At 40.0% G+C, this 23,340-nt stretch overlaps 1 protein-coding gene across 8 annotated transcripts; it reads right to left on the bottom strand.

Moving 5' to 3' along the window:
• Positions 1-3,964: 3,964 nt before the first annotated feature.
• LOC125727086 (myelin-associated glycoprotein-like) lies at positions 3,965-23,218 on the bottom strand. Of its 8 annotated transcripts, none has more exons than XM_049003745.1 (14): positions 23,098-23,127; positions 19,184-19,558; positions 15,083-15,159; positions 14,156-14,200; positions 13,849-13,917; positions 13,096-13,464; positions 12,198-12,494; positions 11,034-11,291; positions 10,372-10,632; positions 8,116-8,424; positions 7,485-7,584; positions 6,113-6,215; positions 5,715-5,771; positions 3,965-5,530 (listed from the first exon to the last, which is right to left on the bottom strand). In XM_049003745.1, exons 5-14 carry the CDS (start codon positions 13,892-13,894, stop codon positions 5,372-5,374), a joined length of 1,959 nt encoding a protein of 652 aa, XP_048859702.1. In that variant the 5' UTR covers positions 13,895-13,917; positions 14,156-14,200; positions 15,083-15,159; positions 19,184-19,558; positions 23,098-23,127; the 3' UTR covers positions 3,965-5,371. The 8 variants fall into 8 exon arrangements, with proteins under 8 accessions (XP_048859702.1, XP_048859697.1, XP_048859696.1 ...); XM_049003740.1 differs by having other exon boundaries at positions 14,113-14,200; XM_049003739.1 differs by lacking the exon at positions 14,156-14,200.
• Positions 23,219-23,340: the final 122 nt, after the last annotated feature.

Raw genomic sequence — 23,340 nt, forward strand, 5'->3', positions numbered from 1 at the left:
TGAATAGCTGCAGCAAAAGAGGAGCGCCAAGCTTTAACCATGGGGGCATTAATAGTTGTGACCAGTGACTGGAAATGACCAAGAAGTCTATTGTACTGTCTGTAAGAAGTTGTTCGGGCGGCGCACAAAGGATTTTAATGCCAGGAAATCCCATATGCTGTAAACCAGCCACAAAATGGCCATGAACAGTTAACAGTGGGACCACATTTATCAAACTTTGTGTAAATTTCATCATCGAAGAATTGACGATGAAAGCACTTTACTGAAAGCACTCTGGATTTGTGTTGTGTGCATGTGAATATGCAGCATCGTGAGGGAGGGTGCACAGGCAGCATATCATTTGGTAAGTCAAAACAATGCCCATTATCTGTAAGAGACATTCCAAAAACTGTGACCTGCTATAGCGTTTTGAGTGTATGAGTCTCATTTAAGTCTCATTTAGCACTGCCTATCCCCCAGAAATGTATGATTGACAAGACTCACCCCCCCAACCCCCTCAGCCCCTGGCTACAGCCATGCTCCCAGTCACCTCACACCACATCAGGAACTGGTACATTCCTTTAGGACAGCTGTTCACAAGGTATTTCTTTCACTCATCCATCATCAACTGCCCCGTTATGACTGTTTTGGACATTGTTGGTAGTGTTTATTGTTGATTATTAGAGGTGTAATTTACTATTGCCATCAGGGAGCTGGGGGGGGATTTTGTGTACATGATTTTGTTATAATGTGGGTTTTTTGATACAGTTGCATTATTCCTTAGAGTATTTGAACATTAAAGGTTTTCAATAATAGGATATTTTGGAATTACATAAATGAAAATATAGCTTCAATATGGGTGCACTCTACCAAAAAAAACAATGTAAACTCTGATTGTGAATTTTGAAGTTTTGGTCTTGTTTTGGTCTTGATTAAAAGTTTTGATCTCGTCTTGGTCTTAACTAAGTCTTGGATGAATCTTGATCTTGTCTTCATCGCGAAAGAAATGGTCTTGAACACATCACTGGTCTCATTTTTTTTTCTTGTTTTCCAGCCTCATAATAGCTTCTTTGACTTTCATTTGGCACAGCTCTTCTTCATTAACCCTGTGTGGAACCAGCTATTTCGCGTTTCCTGCCTTCAGTCTTGTGTATTTAGTTTGTATTCAAGTCTGTTTCCTCAGTCCTGTCATTGAAGTGTCTCGCTGTTGGTATCTGTTTTTGTCAATAAACCCTCAGTCCGAATTCTCCGTTTCCCCGATCCTTGATTCCTCGCTCCCTGCCTGTTCGTCCAGCACGCGACGTCACAACAACAGAATAGAATAGTGTCATTGTACAGTGAAATTTGGTATACTGTACCACTCAAGTGACAATGCAAAAGAAAAAAAAAACATAAAAATATGAAGTATATGGAAAAATTATAAATATGCCGGCCATATGTTGAGAATTTCACAAAGATAAAAAGGACTGGATAAGGAGCAAAGTGCCAGGAGGCATAACCGTGAGGTAAAATGGTAACAAGTCAGCAGTAAGAACAGGTGAGAGAAATTGATAGTAGAAACTCTTATGACTTAATCTTATTGAATAGTCCCTAATCACAAAGTGAGTATGATCATTAATAAATGCTGAAATAATTCTACTCTAGCTTTGGTTCAGTTCTTCTTTTGTATTCCCTCTTCCCCTCCTTGGCCTTTTGCTTCATACAGCCCACTGTCACTCCCACAGGGGTAGGGCAGCACAGCGGCTAGCAATCATCTCATTTACACCATAAAACTTAAAGCAAGAACAGCCAAACTGCAATTGTGAAGTACTGTAGCCATGCTAATGCTACTAAGCAATTCTTTGTCTCGTGTCTTCCTCGCCTGCCCTGCCTACCTCTCCGTGGCCTGCCATCTCGCCCGCCCTGTTTCCCTGGTCGTCTCTGCCTTCCTGCCTGTTCTTGCCTGCCCTTGCCTACCCTGCCTACCTTCCCTGCCGTCCCATCCTGGCTGCCTCCTCCGTTCCATCCCTTCATCTCCTTGTCCTGTCTCTCTCTGTAGGACTGATCTGTCCGGCTTTGAACCCCCCCGCATCTGACCAGACTACCCGTCTGGATTTCCCCTTCGACTCTCGTTGCTTTTGGCCGTGTCCAAATGATGTTGTCATAATGATGTTGTCAACAGGTGATGTTGTCATGCTCATTGTATCACTGTCACCTAGCCAGGGAAGCCTGTTCCTGCCCACGTTCTAATAATCACTGCTAGATCTTATTTTGAACCATGCTCCTTCCAGTCAGGTTTTCCTGATGAGTCTCAAACATTTAGTGTTTTTGGCACATCTGCCACACTTGAGATTTTTTCCTTACTGGCAGTTTAAATGTTTCCCTTGCAATTTTTTCTTGCCTGCCTAGTTTACTTCTGATTTCGTTTTCACCACTAAACTCTGAATTATGCCTTGTCCTCTGATAGCCTGTCTCTCATCGCCTGACCACCTCTTGTCCCCCACCTGTCCCACTACAATGTATGCATTTATAATAAAACATCAGTATCTTCTTTTACCATGCAATGCATTACACATTTATGGAAAAATGTTAAAGAGAAAGCTCTGGCTGAAAAACAAATGTAATTAACCATAAAGAATTTCCAAAATCTTACTTGGAAGATACTGTAAAGATATGGCAGGAAGTCACATCTGCACATTAGCCAGAGAACACTATCCCTCCTGTGGTAAAATGTGGTGGTGGCAGCATTAGCTTGTGGGGATGTTTTTCAGAACCAGGGATTATTAATCTGATCTGGACTGACGGGAAGATGAATGGTGACCAGCACAGACAGATCCTGGGGGAAAACCCCACTACCCTGTTCCAGAAAGCTTAAACCAGGAAAGGGGCTTATCTTTCAACAGGACAATGACCTAAAAGCACACTGCAATCAAGAAAACCGATGTCCAAGTGCTCCAGTCAATATTTTTGTATTAACCTCACTGAACATCTTTGGCGAGACCTAAAAATCACTATCTGCTTGTAACTTGGTAAGTAACTTGGTATAACTTGGTACTAATTTTTGCAAATAGGAATGGAATTTCTCCACATTGTTCAAAACTAATGGAAACTTATCCTAAAACACTACTGGCTGTAAAAGCTGCATGAGGTGCTGATTGAGTGGGTGAATACTTACAAATTGTTGACATTTCAGTTTTTGGATTTGATTTTGGAGCAGTTTAGAATTTTTTCTTTTAAAAAGCAGCACAAAAAGCTATGCTTGTCAAAGTGGGAAGTAAGGCTAGTGGTGACTTTTCCTGCATGAGCCCTTCCTGTTAATGCAGCCATTGTTCAGTGCAGGACCAATCGGAGCATGTTGGTGGCTCCTAGCATGAAAGGGAAATGTCTCCTCCCACAGTACAAAGGCATAAGGCTTCATGTTTGTAAGTTCCTCTTTGTTTATCCCCTATGAATGGACTGGCATCCTGTGTTTGCTATATCCTGCCCTCTGTTCACAGTAGTTGCATTAGTTAATAAGCCTTTTCTGAAAACAAAGCCACAGTAAAACTATTTTAGTGAAATCCTGATGCTAAATGAAAGCGGGAGAAGAAATATTTATATGCAACATTTTATGCAATTTATTCCTTTCACCTTAAATATAATGAAGATGCTCTCCCAGAACAATTTTATAAAATAAAGTATGAAAAGCAAATAAATATAAACTATATGTAAAAAATATATAATTCTGATACTATTGTCAATTACAAGGTAATGTTGATAGAATGACAGTCACATAACAATCTTTATGACAGAAAGAGATTAAAAAATGAAGTTTAGGTGAAGCTTAATGAATGGAAGAGAATAGAGAATGTGTGTGTGTGTGTATATATATATATATATATATATATATTCACTGTATATATAAGAGAACTTTAAAACCTTAAATGATGGTAACACTATGCAAAGTATATACATGTATTTACATATTTCTGCGTTTCATTTTTGCATAAGGAATGCTTAAACATGGGTTAGTTACTCATGTTTATTGTGAGCTGTCAAATACAAGTTTAATCACACATGGGTAAAATATCTCTTTTTGAAAATTATTTATTCAGATGTATTGAGTAACAATTGTGGATTTAGTCGCTTAGCATACTGTGTGTCACTCTGGGATTATTTATAATCTTTTACATCATTATAACAAGACAATCTTTATAACAGTGTTATTAATTACATGCTTAAGAACAATTTCAGAATACATTTTTAGAAGCATATTCAGGAAAGGATATAACAATATACTTTACACGATTGGTTTGATTCACACGCAAACTCTCAGTGAAGTATACTTTTTTGTTTGGTAGACACTACATAAGGCTGACAGACTGACCCAGAACAAACTGGTTGCCTTTGCCATGAATGTAAATAATTTAAACTTTGCTATCAAAAAATGAAAATAAATAAAAAACTGCCAGACAATAATATTATGGGGTAAACACTGAAGGACACAAATCACATGAATTCAAAAACTGAAATGTCTCATATGAATTGGAACACTGTATGCATGGGGTGACTGAGGCAAACACAACCATCGTAGACACACTGGACCACTTATCAAACACATCAAACTGCAAAGGATTCTCCTACCACCTCAAAACTCCAAAAGCTTTTTCTGCATTTCCCCAGTCCACTGCCTAAACTTACAATCCATAATTTTTTAAATAAAAACAAATTTTCATTTCCATTCACCATTTCAAAGTAGATTACATACACGCCTGAAATCCAATGAAGTTAATTGATGGATAGAATGCAATGGAAAAACAGGCCTCATAGATATGTGATGTTTGAGAATCACATTGGTCTAGGAGATGAGGAGGTTGTCTCTTCTGAACTTGAGATGAAGGTGGAGATGCCAAAGCATGTTTACAATTCCTATTCCCTGACATTTCAGCTTGGAAAGGACAAGGCAAGTTGAAGCAGATATTAAGATAAGAAGACTGAGAAAGCAAGAAAGACAGAGATAGCCACAGCAAATAAAAGCTTGGGGAAACTAAACCGTGAAAGAGAATCAGTTTGTCACGAACTCTAGAACCGAAAGTAGCAAAAAGCAGACTGCAGGAAGAGCATATGTTGCAGAGAGAAAGGGAGTTGGGAGCTGAGAATGGCAAGAACTGAAGCTTTAACTTCATTCAAAGTGTCATTCTCCAATACAGCATGAAACAGCCATCTCAGAGGACTGTGGCAGAGCTATTCACTACACTGCAGCCAGCAAGGGCTGGCTGGGTTTGGAGAAACTGCTAAGTTAGTGTAACAAAAAAAAGAGAATGGGGCTATTGAAGGAGGGCAAGAGCGACAGAGGGAAGTGTGCTGAGAAATGCAGATGACGAGCACCTGTTGTGCATCTCGCGTAGCTGGGGCATCAGGGAAGCAGTGCGATTCATTTGGCCTTGATCTCAGTGTAGTCACTGCCGTCGTCCCCCTGCACAGATGCCCCATTTCGAGACCGTCCCCCAATGAATTCCAGGGCAGCATAATTCAGCTCTTGCTTCTCCAACTCAGCCATGGAAGCCACCGGCTGGTAATCTCCATCGTCTCCCTGGAGTAGAGAAATGGACAAGGCAACTTTTACAAGTGTCCTGAATGCACTGGGAAATTCTGTTACATTGTGTAAATCTAAATCATTACAATGGCAATTGCTTGTCTCTTAGTTTTCACAAGACCAGGTTTTTGCTGACTTAGTCAAACAAGTGCACGTATATACTCTGATGTCTGAACCTTACCGTAGAGGTTTCCTCAAGGATCGAGTTAAACTTTGAGCCCAAAAGCTCAGTCTTTAGCTGTATGGTGGTTAGGGAAGAGAAACAGAGACACAGATGCATAGGAGCGATGAAGCATGACCTCTGTAAAATAACAGGTTGGAATGCGCACTACAGAAGCAGGTTAGAGCAAAGAATCATCAGTAAAGGTAAGAGGAACGGGTAGGACATGTAAACAACTGTTATGTTATATCAATAAAGAAAGGCAGAGGAGTATGAGACGGCCCCTACTTTCAAGAAATGACCTCCTTCATGTCAAAAACAGAAGTCACAGTAGACTACTTCCTTATAAGATGCCATTTATAATCATAGCATTATGAATATAACCATAGCTTATCATTTTTAGCATTAGAATTTCTCACCACTTTCTTCCTCAGATTTTGTTTGTCCTTCTTGACTGCGCTGTAGAACAATGAAGGATTCTCCAGTTTAGATACCAGGTCCTGCCCAGGGTTGCCATTCTCCCTGGGGGACGGAGTCACATGATCAGGCTTGCTAGCTGTGACTAGCTGAATACCACTAATTTAGACATCCATTGGACATCATGTCCAATCTTAGCTATATTGTTAAATGAAAAAGCTATTATTTTCATTTTATTTTGTGTGTGTGTGTGTGTATATATATATATATATATATATATATATATATATATACACACACACACTAAACTATATAGTGTACATAGTTTATCGTAATATATGTATATAGTGAATCTTAATTGTATGTAAATATGGGAGTGTTTTGATGACAACAGGTGAGATATTGACTCAGTAGGTATCACTGCAGCTCACCAGGGTCATGGGGTTTGAAATTCCTCCCCGGCTCTGTATGTGCACAGTTTACATGTTTTTCACCATGAACGGGTTTTTTGGGTACTCTGGCTTGTTTTCCTAGTTCAAAACCTTGCAGTTATGTGATTTGGTGGCGTAGGCCTTAAATCTTCCTCAGTTTGTGATTGTGCGTCCTGCTATCCTGTCGAAGGAAGTCCCTGCCTCGTGCCCTGTGTGTGGAGGAAGATTCTTCCAGTTCACCACGACCCTGTACCGGATAAGTGGGTGTGAAAGATGGAGATATGGAAATAACAATAATAATAATAATAATAACAACAACTACCCATTTGATCATTAGTTGGAATAGTCCAGAAGAAAGTGGAGCAGTGCTTCCTGATTTATAGTTTCAATTCAAGGACGCTATCGGGGTTATACTCTTTTCTTAAGTGTTTTTTGTTCTTTAATAGGGCATCACTGGAAAAGTTAAGCAAATGGAAGTGATACTATGATACTTAATAAAAGATTTAGAAAGCTGTCCAGTTTATTAGCTGTGCCGGTGATATCCTACGCAGGGTTGAATGACAGCATTGATGTGAGTCAGTTATAGAAATGCAACACCGGTTAAAACATTTTCCAACAATTTTTTTGAACAGTTAAAGTAATCATTCCTTAGTTTACTAGCTAGCTCTTACCTTGGTTGAAAAACAAACTAGCTAACAAACTGTCAGCAATGTCGATAACCAAAGCAGGTTAAAAAAGAAATAAAAAGTTACACTTAATAAAAGTAGCTGACAGGGACCTAGGTTGTCTTTGCATGCATTCCGTAGATTTTAATTGCTATTTACTTTTTATTTTCCTATAAGTATGGTATTCTGAGTACACAATGAGAGTATGTTCCCTGCTCCTATCTCCCTCTATATTGTTAATTAGTAGCGCTGATCTTTTTCTAACCCAAGAAACTCACTTTTTATTGTTGCGTCCCACATATCTCACTGCAGCAATGATGAACGCGATGACGGCCACTCCGCCGATGGTGCCAACCACCACAGCCATCATATATTTCTCTGCAGGGAAGAACAGTGTCTGTCCTCAACTGGTCACTCCCACAATGATCCAACAGCGGTTTGGAAGAATTTCATCTCCTAAATGTGGTAATGACTCCTCGTTTATAACTTCATTTTTAGATAGACTGAAATATTTCTTAACTATTTCTTAACATAACTAGTAATAAGAGAAGCAAGGTTCAAAATGTTTAAAAAAAAAAAAAAGCCGTGCACATTTCATCCACATAGGATTTTGAATCCTTGTATATCCCATACCCATTAAAATAATAGACAATGAAAGTCACAAACCATGCACATAAAAATTAGAAGCACAATGTTTTCATTCCTGTTATTGACTTTAAAGAACCTATTTTGATGTTACTGACAAATAGCAAAAATAAGAGATCCTTGCCAAAGCAAACAGAAGCATCACAGTTACAATATAGATGGGTTTCCTCATGTAATTTCAGTAAACCTTTCGAGATTTGTGAATATGTCGGTCTTTCATGCAAACAGGCCATAAGTATGCGTGACTGTGGTGGAAATGCTCACTCTCCTGCTGGAGCTCCAGGCGCACCATCTCGGAGCCATATGCATTGCTGACACGGCAGTGCACGTTGACTGGCCTTTCTCCGTTGCCTCCATTATTGCTCTTCTCCCGTAGCTTTATCATGCCCGTGGCCGTGTATCCATCCGTGTGGGTGTAGTAATTGAAGCGGCCCTCCGTGTCGTTTACGGTGATGTTGAAATCGGGGAGGTGGAACTCAATGATAGGCTCGGGGTTTCCTGAGGCCACGCACACGCACTGGACGCCCTCACGCACCACTGTGCATTTGGATTCCTCCAGGAACACTGGGGCGACTGGTGCAAGCAGAAAGGCAGCAGGTCAGATGTGCAGCAGTTACGCATTGTTTTGTTAAATTAATCAACCAATAATTTATGCATTGAATCTGCTTTATGTTGTCAGAGTCTTTTTGGTACATGGACTGGAAAATGTATGATTTGCATTGAAGGGCCTTAAGGCAGGCTCATTATGAATAATAATAAGAGATAATTATCAGTAATACATGAAGGTACTGTATCTTAGTTTAAAATGGTGAAATGTCTCATGAGATTACTCTTTTTCTAAAAACTAATTATGCAAATTAAAATAAACATGCGTACAGACAGTCCCTGTATTTAAGTCAAATGTGTAGGTAAGTCAGAAAAATAATAATATAGTACATAATTTTATCCATAAGTTGAATGTACTGTTATCATTATTTAAAGTTCAGAATATGTAGGCAACTCCTAGTACAGTGGTCAATTAACTTGCACTGGTGATCAAGGAGGAGTCTTTCTGTCACACTTATGGTAACATAGATATTGAAATTAAATTACATCTCAATATTAATTCCATAATCTTTCAAGCTGTAAATTAATCTTGATAATTATGTAAATAACATTTCCACAGTTGTGGTTTAGATTTATTATAATTTTTTACTGTAGCATGTAGTTAATTTAATTTAAGTTAATATCATTTATATTTAAATAAGTTTATTGACATTTTATAAAGCACTGAAAGAGCCCAAAGTTTTAAATAAAAAATTGTGGGAGATTGACAAGAAAAATGGCACCAGAGTTTGATGATTCTATGTTTGGCATCCAGTGTAAATAAACAAGCAAACTCCCCCAATAGCTAATCTAGTCTAAATAAATGGATCATTAGGGTCAGATATTTCAACACCTTGGTCAACAATCAGGTCTTGTGTAAACCTACCCCCTCCAAGTAATTCCCTTATCTAGGTAATTATAGCCCAAGTTCAAGTGGTATCTCACAATGTTAAAATCCTGGATAAAGGCTGTTGCCTAAGAGCATTAAAGTGGCTTCTAACTCATTTCCCTAAGAATCCACTAAATCAGAAACCATTCTGTCCAATACTGTACAGTCTGCAACTGTAATCAATCTCCCTTGAAACATCCCTTGAAAAGATTTTGCACAAAATCATCCAATCACAAAGAATTACCAAACTTCAACCAGAATTTTTAAAATAGTATCTCCACCCAGATTAGGCTAAACAAATTGCACAGCAAAATAGCATATGCAAAACCGCCTCTCAACCAAGAAGGACATGAGTATTCTTCTGAATTTATGACTGTCAAAACTCTCCATGGACAGATGAGTGAAACTTTTTTGGCAGACATTGACTGTGCTGTGACAACCAAAATCCATGTGCTGCATTCTATAATAACAGCCTCATACCAAAAGTCAGGGATGGTGGTAATGGTGGTGTTTTGCTTTGCTGCATCTGGACCTGGTTATCAAAGAAGGATCTGCATCTTGGCTTGGTAGCAAGACAACAATCTGAAACATTCTATCAAGCATATGTCAGAATGGTTGAGGAACAACAATATTAAAGTTTTAAACTAGTCATGTTATGAGGTTTGTAGGGAAGTCTATACTTTAAGAAAGGGGTCTATCAGACAAAACAGTCAATGCTGCCAAATCCAGGTTTGGTTGAAGAGAAAATGGAAAAGAGTTTCCACAGTACTGTATGTCCTGTCAGTGTAGTGCTAAAATTGTCATGCATCAGGATTGCCCAATTGCGGTCCTGCAGAGCTAGTTTGCCGATTTCCCTGCTTAGACAGACCTACTAAACCTGATAAAGAACAGATTAAGATGTGTTTGAGCAGGGGTGTGTGTTGGATTGTGGTCCTCCAGGACCAGAATTGGGAAGCTCTGTCTTACATGATGCCCCTCATGCTGATGGGGCCACATGTCCTGCAATAAAGCAATAAAACTTCTGGGGTAAGTGATTCGGGACTCACACTCGACGGTGACGTTAAGCGAGCTGCTGGATCGGCCGTGTTCGTTTTCAGCCAGGCAGCGGTACATGCCATCCCCCTGGGGGGTCAGCTCCACCAGCTCCAGTACAGACACCTCCTCTGCTGTGATGGTGCCCACCAAGACACCGTCCTTCAGCCAGGTGAGTGTGGGTGGGGGGTTTCCCTTGGTGCTGCAGTGCAGGACCAGTGTGGAGCCCTCCTGCACAGTGATGGAGCTATTCACCCAGGGCTCCCGCGGGGGGTCTGCAAGCAAAATGCAGAAAGACGCAGGAAAACAAAAAAGGGCCATGAGTGGTGTGCAAGGAATTTCAAATAATGTGATTATTATTTTTTTCAATTTTCTTACGATTCATTCTTTGCTCCGAACAATATCAGTGTTATTTATTGCAAAATACTACTACTTAATACTACTTATGTGCTACTTAGCACTGGCGTGGCACTGGTGCATGCAGTTTTGTAATCTCAATTTACTACAAAGGAAGAAAAATATATACATATTACATACATACACAATTTGAGATATTAGTATATACGCAAGAGAGTGTATATTAATCTAAGATATACAAACACTTTCTTGTCGTAACTTTTGTAAATGGAGCTTTAAAGTCTAATTTCCCTTCTGCATTTCCGGGTTGGAGACTCACACTTGACAGCGAGGTACATGGAGCTGTTCATGGTGCCATATCCATTGTCAGCAATGCAGGTGTAGACTCCATCCTGAAGGGAGCCCACCTGGTCCAGCTGAAGGGAGACGTTCGAGGCCGTATCCCAGAGCAGCTCCTCATCGCCAAACATCCAGGAGATGCGGGGAGGAGGGTTGCTGTCCACCTCACAGTAAAGTGACACCGAGCTGCCCTCCATCACCTCCCGAGACACATTCACCCAGACAGAGCGAGGAGAGTCTGTCAGGATGAATCCCGGCACATCAGTATAAGGGAAAACAAAGGTGTGAGGCAACAGTGCAGGGGAAACATGGTGGCACAGTGGTTAGCACTGTTGCCTCACCCCTCTGCGACCAGGGTTTGTGTCTCCACCATGGCCCCATGTGTGTGGAGTTAGCATGTTCTCCCTGTGTTGTTATGGGGTTTCCTCCAGGCACTCCAGTTTCCCCTCACAGTTCAAAAACATGCTGAGGTGAATTGGAGTTACCAAATTACCTGTAGGTGTACATGCTAATCAATACGTCATGGAGATATTTAATTAAATGAATGAATTAATTGATGGTGAAATTTAATGAACACATGGAAAAGGTGGGGTGCCCCTGAAGAAATGTTTGGGAACTGAAGGAGTGTTATTCAGTCATCCAGCGAGATATCAGTGACTTTTGGAGAACACAAGAAATTATTCTTAGTTCTATAGGGTTGCTCTTAATTTATATATGTTCCAATGTTAAACGTATTTTTTTCTGAGCAAATTTACACTTACTAGTCAGATAAATAGCTTTAAACATTTTTCCCACTGCCTAAGACTTTTGCACAGTACTGTATTACACACTTACCATTGTTACACAAATAGAAATATATGTGATATGTATTTCTCTCTGCCAGATGCTTATTGAGCTCCTGAGAGACCTGGCTCACAACACAGGGCTTGCACACAATAGCTCATTTGCAGACACAAATTCACCTAACTAGCATGACACAGATTGAACACAAAAACTTACATACAGAGTAAGCGCTACCATCCCTGTATGCCAAAATTCAAATAAATATGCATTTTTGAATTAATGGGCAGTCACACTAGCTGTTTCTAATTTTCTTACAGGCATCTGTGAGCAGTATAATGAATTACGAGTAAGTAACTCTTACATTTGATATCGAGGGAGATGAGTCGTTCATAGATGAAGCTAGTGTTGGGGAAATGGACCCGGCAGCCCAGCAGCAGGCCATTGTGAATGGGCTTGGGCGTGAAGCTAAGCGTGCTGGACAGCACTGCTGTGTTTCCCTCCTCCACATAGTCGGAGATGAATTCAGCATCCAGCAGGTACTCTGTGTAAAGCCAGCTGATCTCGGGGCTCATGTCGGGGCAGTTGTCCGGGGCATAGCATGTTAGATCCAAGTTCACATTGCTAACAATCTCTTCAGGGACATCAATATCGGGTTGGTCTGAAAGGCAGACAAAGGCGTCGCATTGAGATGCTATTACAAAGACCGAGTATGAGAAATGAAACATCCATACTGAATTAACAAGATGCTAAATGTCATCCTGCTCATGGTATAATACCAAAGCCCCAGTCAGAATAGAATTTCTTAAAGTCTGTAAAATTTAAGAGATATTTTTCAGCACAACAGAAGTGTATTAAATTGGGGCTCAAAAGAATTTTTCAGCCGTGTGCAAGTGTTTCCATTTTGTGGTGCCCAATTACCACTGTTCTGTCTGGATAACTTAACAGTAAAATGTAATTTTTAATGAACTGTACATTGAAGATGCAGGCAAACTTGAGGGAAATCACACCATCAACGTCAAATATCAAGAAAAATGTCATCAAGTCATTATCAGAAAATATCAACACTTTCCAGTTATCAGTTAGCAGTGAGGAAGAAAATGAGTTTTGTGGGTGAGATTCTTTTACGCTGCATGTTACCGATTGATTTAACCTACCCTCTGATTACTTGGTTCATACAAGATTAAACCAGGCAGTGATGCGATAGCACGCAGTTACCCATGCAAGCTAAAAACCAAGCCCTCTAATCCCACACAACATACCCAACACCTTGAGCTCGGAGAAGTCGGGGTAGGTAAAGATGTTGGCACCCCCTAGGTCTGCCCGGAAGTAATACCTCCCAGAATGTTCAGCGCCAACATTGCTGATGCGCAGGGTGCAGTTCCTCTGATTCAGGTCACCTAAAAGCTTTGTGCGGCCCTTGTAGCTCTCGTTCACTATGTCGGTGCGTGATTTGAAGACCACAGGGGGAAAGAACTGTGGGTAAGGCTGGCCGAAGTACCAGATGCCATGTACACCACGTGAGGGACGAATGTTTGATGGGTACATGAAGGTGCAAGGGATGACCACGCATGAGTTAGTCATGGCTGAGATGTCCCGTGGCATCCATACATTCCACTGGGCACTGGCGTCTGGGAGAGAGGGATGATGGAAAATGGGAACAGAAAGTCAGCCTTGCCTTCTACAAATCATTGCCAAATAATCTATTTTTTTATATTTATTATAACATATTATTAATGTAAGAAACAAATCCATTCATTCTTTATTACTTTCAGGGAAAAAACAAGTACATGTTAAAAAACAGAACAATTACTAACAATATAAACTCTATTCTCTTGTATTTCCAGTACAGATTCGAACAGATGTGTCACATGTTAACCTAAGAGGTTGTCATTATGTGCAAAAAAGACAAGAGGTTGATTGAGGGTGCCTGTAATACAATTTACTTTGTTTATACATGGAATCCCCTTGATGTTATTAATAAGTAACAGAATTTCAAAAACAGAATACTTTACCTTTTATAATCAGCAAAATAGGAAGTAGCAGTTCTGGGTACCACATGTCTTTAGATTATCACTTGATTTCTGCAATAGATGGAAATACTGCCTTTAATATACAACACTTCAGGAAAATTCTGTGCACTGGAAACTTTATTGTATTTTGGATTCATTTATAATTTGATAAATATCTGATATTAAATATATGAATAATTAGTATAAGTTCAAATAGCAATCATAAAGTGGTTGACAAAACAGTAGAATTTGTGAGTTTCTACTTTCTTTCAACCCTTCACTATTTTCTTGTGATTCCTCCTTCCGGTACCAGAAGATAATTCATAACAAGTCTGCCGGTCCCTCCTCTCTCTTTCTGCAGAAACAAGTGACATCAGCACCAGTCAATGACATCAGCTCTCCTACCGGCACAAGCTCTGGCCTGGCACCAAGTCATAGTGACCAATCACGCAACACGTTTTTGAACTCCTCCATTATTATAGCGTAAGATGGTCATACTGATTATAACTTAATACAATACTGGAAACCTACACCAAAACATATGATGTCAAATCATCAGCTGGATCCTTTCAATCAGTTTCACAATCCAACAGTGCAACTACAGTCCAACCTGAAACACTAAAGAAATGATTTCTAGTGTTTAGTTTGAGAGCTCGTTGTCTTTGGGAAAAGCTTATGCACGAATTGTAATACTGTGTACCGCATTATAAGCTAAAGTGTGAATGTGATGTCATAAGTGGGGAGGCAACATACATACTCTCTCTTAAAAGATGGTGGGCAGTCTTATAAAACATCTTATATTAAAACAAATCACACGCAACTCTCCTTACAACTGGAAAATCAGAACCCTTCGAAGTCCAGTGTGAAAAGTAATCAAATAAGTAGTCGTTTCAATTCTTTTGAAACATTAATCAGAGGAATAATTATTGCAAATATTAGTCAATTAAAGATAGTTATTTCTTTAATTATGATTTTAAGACACTTATATCTGTCTACTCCATATTAAGTATAGCACTTATATAATATAAATTAGTCCAATTTTGTAAAGTACTGCACAGAAGCTAGTTTGATGAAATCCACTTTTGTTAATACAAAACTAAGGCATTCCATGAATGTACGGTAATCCAGACATAATTTCTTGAAGTTGAGCTGAGATAACCGTGAGCTATGTGCTAACAGAGCAGAGCCATACAACAACCGCAACACAGTCAACAGTAAAGAGCCCTGTTTAACTTGCCTCATGCCAGCTGCAGTGAAGTTCACGGGTCTCTCTTTGGTCCTCCCTGAGTGGAATATGCTGCTCTCCGTGGAGGGCTATGACCGAGAGAAAGAAAAAAATGACTGTTGCAGGCTACACAACTGCGTGCCGTGGGCAGTTTTGAATATGCATCTAGAAATTTCTCACACTGCCTGGGCCCACACCATGCATACCTTGCCCTTCTTGACATATCTTCCAGTTGATGCTCCATCTACCAAGGTTCTTTAATACTACAGTCAATCCGTAATAGTATTAACACAGCTTACACATGTAGGGGAGGCAAAAGATTAACTACTGTACCATTTATATGCTGTATTTGGCTATATAGAATGTAATTAAAGTATCTGAATTAATCAGCAAATGAAAAGGTGGCCATTGGACTATAGCTTGTGTTATTGTAATGCTCAGAGTTGCCATTTACTGTGGTCTTCTGCATATTGCAGCCACTTCTTTGTACTTTAATATGAGTTTTCATTGCATTATCTCATCATCCACATTGCTGGCAAGTAAAAAGACTAGGATCTCATACATAAGAGGGCTATCCTAAAGCAAATAGATAAATATTTAAGAGGAGGTGAGGGTAGGTGTTGGGTCGGGACACTCCCCTGAATGTAGCATTCATGAGGCACTGTTGGTGCAGATGAATGCAGCACATGCCAGACCCGCCCCACCCCCCCACACACACACCACATGCCAATTTGCTGCAGCCAATAACCCTTGTAGTAACAAAGCCGGTATGTGACCTTCCGCCTCCCCATTCCCGCCTCCACTGTCAGTCTCGCACAGTCTCCACATTTAGTGAGTGTGACTTGCACTAAGCAGAGGTCCGCCCAAGTATATATGGGTGTAGATTACACCACTATGGTGCAGAGTTCAAGAATCTGCCAACCGGATCTCAGGCACTAGCGGTGAGGTGACAGTTACTGCAGGTTGTCTGATCTGAACAAGGTGGTGATGTGCGACTGTAACTGCTCTTTATTAGGCACAAGCAGACACTTGTCAACTTCTGCCAAGAACTGAGTGCCCATGCATGTGTGTGAAAATATGTGATCCCGGAATAAAAATACATACGTGTTATATAAATAAATAATGAATATGATATGTGACATGTAACACTATTCAGAGATTATTTAAAAAAATAAAAAGTATGAATACAATATTTATAGTTAAAATGATTAGGGCCAAAAGGGGGCTTAAACCACATAGAAATGTACATTCCAGATAATCAGAACAACTAGGCTGATGTGGCATGAATTACAATTCATTAGCGGAAAAGTAATATCTGTTTAATACAGATAAAATTGGACTGGGGAACATATATATAGCTTTAACAAGGACAGAAACAGAACATAACTGTAACCAGTAAATATAAGTTAGATGACATATTAGGGCCAAAGTTCATACGCATCACTAACGCCATAACATCCACCAAGAAACAACAAAAAGACATCGTTCTTTACATGATTAAATTAAACACACCTTTAGCTGCATTCACATAGTCTCACTAGCCACAATTCAGAAGAAATATCACAAACTGGGCATTTTCATTCACAACAACAAGCCGAACAGATGACAGGTACTGTAGTTAGGCCTATATACACAAGCACAGGATAACTTTTGGATGTTAGCGATTACAACCAAGATCATCCCGACACCAAGAAATGATTTTTATCCTAGCAAAACAGAGAATATTAATCATTCTGCAAATAGATAGCAATAAACACTAAGAAAATGAAAATACAGGCTACTCATAGGCTCCTATTACCATTTCTTAACAGTCAACCAATAGCAAGTCAAGCATTTCAATTTATGAATATTGCAGAACTGTATTAAGTTTATATTGCAGCAGTTGCCAAGTGACCAATATAATTTCAATCCTATTATTCTCTAGTGGCAGTGTGACATATTGTCAAGTATGGCCTACAGGCTTGTTTGTTTTTAAATTTTAATACTATTCTTTTAAACAGTAGTGCCATTTTGGAGGAAAATCAAAAGAATATTAAAATGTTTAGAACAAAAAAATGTTGTTGTCATTAAGGCAGCACAGTGGTAAATTCTTCAGAACATGCCCTCACACAGCTTGCCACAGAGTCCCAATCTGATACAACCACCGGCTATAATTACCAACAGGACAGATGGTCTTTTGACACAAGTACCCCTTGTCACATCCTGTACATCAAAGCCAAAAGAATTATTTTCCTGGTTCCTTCACAATCAGAGGAATTGTGCAAATCACAGCCACAAGCATGGTGACTTATAGCATGGCTTACTCATGAAGGATATCAACCTTCTCTTTACAAAGTAGCTTGGACAATTAGCTACTTCCTGCTACCTTGAGCGATAGAAGCAATACGGCAAATAACCCAGTGAACTAAATTGCTTCATATAGTGTGCAACTCAAAAGCTATGCTGCTTAAAAGACATCTGAAAAATGCAGCAAAGTATGTACAAAAAAGTCTTTAAAATCAACTATACAGGCAGAGTGATGACTTATAATGCACAATGTAGTTAATGTCAATGGGTAGGTCTGAGAAGATATTCAGAAACCAAAGTAACCACGAAAGGGTGAACACGAAAGAACAAGAAATGGTGAAACACAAAGGCTATATAAGTAAACAGATTCTGTTTGTTTAGTGAGTGGAGAACAGTAGCAGAATGGCCAGGCTGTTTACATTGTGTGTGGGTGTGTGTTTGTGTGTGCGTACATGCCTGTGTGAGCATGATCTCTGCTGCCAAGCTGTGTCTCTGGCTCAGTTACTGGAGCCCTGCACTGCGTGGCCCGGCTTGGGCCCACTGGGCAGATGGCGAGCGACAGGGCCCCTCTCACCAGAGAGCTATCTCTTCCTCTCCCCAGCAGGGGGCAACAATTGGCAATCTCAGAAGCCAAACTCTGGAAAAACCTCCAGAGTTAAAAGTTAAAAAGGTATGCAAGCATACCAGTGCTAAAAATGAGAAGCATTTTGCAGTCTTTGGACCTTTGCACTGAAAGTAAGACATATAGAACACATGGAACGCAAGATACTGCATTGAGCAAAAGCAAAAACGTATCTTGATCTCTAAGAGCAAAAACACCTGTATTTTGAAGAACAGTCAAAGAAACCATTCCCCCATGCAGAGGAAGTAAAGACAGACACAAAACATGAGCATATGGTGAAAAGAGCCCTCTACATTCATTATCTTTCAGACAAAAAAATCTGTTATAAACAGGTTTTACATGGTTTGAATAGGGTATGACATTGCTACTTAAGAAAGACTCCAAATATAATACAAGAACACTTCAGCGCAGAACTGAGTGTGACAGTCTACCTCTGAGACACTAAAGAACAAAGATATCAGGTAATTATGTCATGGCTAAATACTATCCTCTAGCCTCCCTCTCACTTTTCTCAAATCTCCCAGAATTCCCTAAATCTGTCTATCTGGTTTGAATTCCAATGCTGGCCTATGTATTAAACGTACAGTAAAAAAAGAATAAAACTGTTGACCCGGGGAAATTAACATTTAACAAATGACAATTAGAAATTACAATGGAAGAATCTTCTGAGTTATGAAAATTGAGATTGCACTAATTTGATAAAACAAATATAGACAAGCTAAACTTTGACCTGGGCTTCATATAACAATAAAAAATAGGATTTTCATCAACTGAACAGTCCAATTAAGGAATATTAACAAAGATTTAAAAATCAACTACATCTAATGTAAAAACCCAATTTAACTATCATTATCCAAAAGTTACTATCAAAGTACTGATATTTTAGTAATGAAAGATAAAGCAAATATCTGTAAATTAACATGATTCAAGCTCACATTTTGAGACAATAAGTTTCATGAAATGCATTTACCTAGAATTCCACAAGAAGCTATTATATTAAAAGTAAGCAAAATTGAGGGTGTGCTAAATGCAATGAATTATAAAGCAAATGCCCTAGCACCTTGAATGAGAAAAAAATACAATATCCAAATTTAGCAGGCACGGAAAATTCAATAACCAGCAGAAAAAAGCTTCAAAATGTATAAAATACTATGTATTCTACTGTAATCATTCTAAAATGTGTAATATAACAAAGCATAACTCACTAAACAGACGAGTGGCTAGGCCTTTTCCTCTCTCCTTCAGTTTTCTTAGCATGAGTTAGTGGTTCCACATAGATGTCCAGTTGGTGTGTTCTGGGACGTGCCTGCTTCGGCTCTCTCTGTACCATGCCCCATTAGGATGGCGGGGTAAATACTCCCCTCCTTCATTGGACTCTCCCATCTATACTCAGGCACCCTCCCTCCTGTATGAAAATCAGTCCCTCAGGATAATAGTATTGTTCCATTCCTAGGCATGGTCATTCATAAATCCATGGCTTGCACTGTCAGCACTACAAAGGACTGTACTGTTTCCCAGTCCTCCAAAGAAAAAACAACTCAGAAAAATAGCAGTTTCCTTAGTCCATCCTTAGTTGACCACTGTGAACATAGATAGGTGTCAGCATGTAGGAAAATTCATTTTCTTTCCTTAGTGTTGTCTGTGACTTTTCAGAAAATTAAGCCATTGGTTTAAGTCTTTTTAACAATAATATAATATTACTAATTGATTCAGTTCACATTGATATTAAAAGGTCAGTATTGCACAGGTACACTGACATATGATATCATGCAATGGAAATGTGCATCTTTTAAATAACTGTGTAGTTTCATTCAGTAGATAAAAAGGAATCTTGTCATTTGAATACAATTAACTTCAGACTTACAGCAGACTCTGCTTCATACATCAGTCACACATGATAAACCTTTGGTACCATAGAGGCCTGCCTATAAGTATCCAAGACAAACTGAAAATTATGGAAGTGAAAATGCCTCTTCCTTTTTCTTTGGCAATCAAAGCTGTGGCATGGTGGAAGCTAATGACTGCAAACACTGGTGTAAACAATAAGTGTGAGTGCAGTCGCACTGTGAGATGCGCTTCTCCCGTCCCTAACAGAGGCAGCATTGTTCCGATGTGCTGCCCAGGGAGAAGAACAGGACAGCCCGAGCCTGACACTGACCAGCACAGGGAAGTTGATGCACACACATAATTGTCTTTTAATCACAACAATCCCCTTTTCTCAGTTTCTCGGCCTCTCCCTCTGTCTGCCTTTCTTTTTCCTTCATGGGCCCTAGGAGCATTAGGTAATTGCAAACCCTGACCCTCATCTTTTTCGCCTTGCCTTTGTTTTTATCACAATCATGAACAAATGAATCTATTTTTTGTACACTGTATGATGTAATTGTCTTAAAATATATTAACTTCAGATAAAGAGGAATGCACGACACAAAGTGGAGAGGTGTGCAATTATAAAGTTACGATGGGAAGACTCAGATTAAGTAATAAATAACTGTATAATTACACAATACAGCAGATTACTAAAATGAATAACAAAGGTTAATTGGCCAACAGACATAGAAATATGATCTAGTTAATTTGAAGGATAATTCCATAACATTGTAAGAGTCTTGCCTTTAAAGGTTTGAAAGTTGTTTTCATAAAAACATTGAAAAGCCTCATATGTAACTTAGAAAAACAATGGTATCCTTCACAGCCCCACAAAATTACTGTGGTAAATTAACCACAAAATTAACATGCTTTTCATCATAATTTGTCCATATTCTTTTGAAAACTGCTTTAAGATTTGAGAGTTATCCAATCCATAATGTAGCAATTCATTATCTTCCTTATTCATAATTTGTGGTTGACAGAGTGAATGTGAATTGTCTTCATTGTGTTTTCATAAATAGTTTTCAGTGAGCAGCACAGTGATTAATGATTTGCAAAAATGCTTTAGTAAATATCCATAAAGTAGTTCAGTATATCAATGTAATTATGGCATTGTTCCTCCATCCATCCATCCATTTTCCAAACCGCTTATCCTATTGGGTCGCGGGGGGTCCGGAGCCTATCCCGGAATCAATGGGCACGAGGCAGGGAACAACCCAGGATGGGGGGCCAGCCCATCGCAGGGCACACTCACACACCATTCACTCACACATGCACACCTATGGGCAATTCAGCAACTCCAATTAGCCTCAGCATGTTTTTGGACTGTGGGGGGAAACCGGAGTACCTGGAGGAAACCCCACGACGACACGGGGAGAACATGCAAACTCCGCACACATGTGACCCAGGCGGAGACTCGAACCCGGGTCCCAGAGGTGTGAGGCGACAGTGCTAACCACTGCACCACCATGCCGCCCCCGGCATTGTTCCTGTAAACTGAAAATAAAACTTAAATGAATTAAGTGATAATATTAATTCTGAACCAAGGCTCATGTACATCATAATTATATCAGATTACTCATTTTGGGATTCATCGTGGCAATTAAAACTTAGCATGATCTTTTTGCAGTTTTTACTAGTTTACTGACACTGGATAAACAACCACAGAAATGCATCCTTACAAGCCTTACAGGTATAGCTATGTCAAGATAATGGAGACAGATGGGGTTACAGCCCTCCCAACCCCACTTGGTGCACTGCTCCACCTGTTCACAGCCCCATACCCACTTCATGCTCTGCTCCACCTTCTCACAGCCCCACACCCACTTGCTGCTCTGCTCCACCTGCACACAGCCCCACACCTACTTGGTGCTTTGCTCCACCTGCTCACAGCCCCACACCCACTTGGTGCTTTGCTCCACCTGTTCATAGCCCCATACTGACTTGGTGCTTTGCTCCACCTGCACACAGCCCCATACTGACTTGGTGCTTTGCTCCACCTGCACACAGCCCCACACCTACTTGGTGCTTTGCTCCACCTGTTCATAGCCCCATACTCACTTGGTGCTCTGCTCCACCTGTTCATAGCCCCATACTCACTTGGTGCTCTGCTCCACCTGCTCACAGCCCTATACCCACTTGGTGCTCTGCTCCACCTTCTCACAGCCCCATACCCACTTGGTGTTCTGCTCCACCTGCACACAGCTCCATATCCACTTGGTGCTCTGCTCCACCTGCACACAGCCCCACACCAACTTGGTGCTCTGCTCCACCTGCACACAGCCCCACACCCACTTGGTTCTTTGCTCCACCTGCTCACAGCCCCACACCCACTTGGTGCTTTGCTCCACCTGCTCACAGCCCCACACCCACTTGGTGCTCTGCTCCACCTGCTCACAGCCCTATACCCACTTAGTGCTCTGCTCCACCTTCTCACAGCCCCATACCCACTCGGTGCTCTGCTCCACTTACACTCTGCCCCATACCCACTTGGTGTTCTGCTCCACCTGCACACAGCCCCACACCAACTTGGTGCTCAGCTCCACCTGCACACAGCCCCACACCAACTTGGTGCTCTGCTCCACCCACATACAGCTAACCTCAATACTTTTTCGTACTTAGCAAAGAAGAAGGAATTATGGTGCCCTAAATCACAGCAATTCACTGGAAGTTAATGTTAATGTTTATGAAAACATAATTAAACGATATATTATTATTAAAATATTAAAATATATAATATAAAGATATTATATTAAAATATACTTAAATTAGACCTGGGGGGTCAAACCAAAGTGAAAAAGGGACCACTACGAATGTTGCAGTAAAAAACATGCGCAACAAACTGACAAAGATTATTAATTTGTGACATTTTATTATTGAATTGACTAGTAAACTTAAATAAATGTCAATTTTCAAAGGTTTCAAATTTTACAATTACACAACCTATTCTATTGCAAGAGCAAAAGCCAACTTGGCAAGATATTTACTGAAAACCTGATCTCAGCACCTAGCTACACCCAACTTCGCCTGTCTCAGATCCATATCTATTACAAGACTGGCATGCCTAAAGGTACAGAAAAAAAATTCCTATTAAAATGAGCATATATAATCACAAATACAAAAATTACGGATGATGAGGGTTTGATTTTACATAAACAATATAAATGCCAGAAATATCAGTAGCATACATACGCAACATTTCCACTTTCTGATGCTAAAACCAAGCACGTCTTTCAAGCATCACAGCTCTTACCTTTTCAGTTGGTTTGTACCGAATGAAGAGCAGAGCAGTGACACCCAGCACAGGCGTGTGGGGCTGTGCCACCTCCCTCCCCCAGCATGTTCCACACGTTCCTCCCTTGGGCTCGAGAAAAACACATATTTGGCAAACACTATGGATTACTAATCACTAACTAGCGCCAGTACTGACTGCTGAAAGGTGACCAGGAAAGGCTTATCTTTTAAAGGAGACATGTTTATTAAAAAAATATCTTGA

This window comes from Brienomyrus brachyistius, unplaced genomic scaffold (assembly GCF_023856365.1).
Source record: "Brienomyrus brachyistius isolate T26 unplaced genomic scaffold, BBRACH_0.4 scaffold86, whole genome shotgun sequence".
NCBI classification, from domain to species: Eukaryota; Metazoa; Chordata; class Actinopteri; order Osteoglossiformes; family Mormyridae; genus Brienomyrus; species Brienomyrus brachyistius.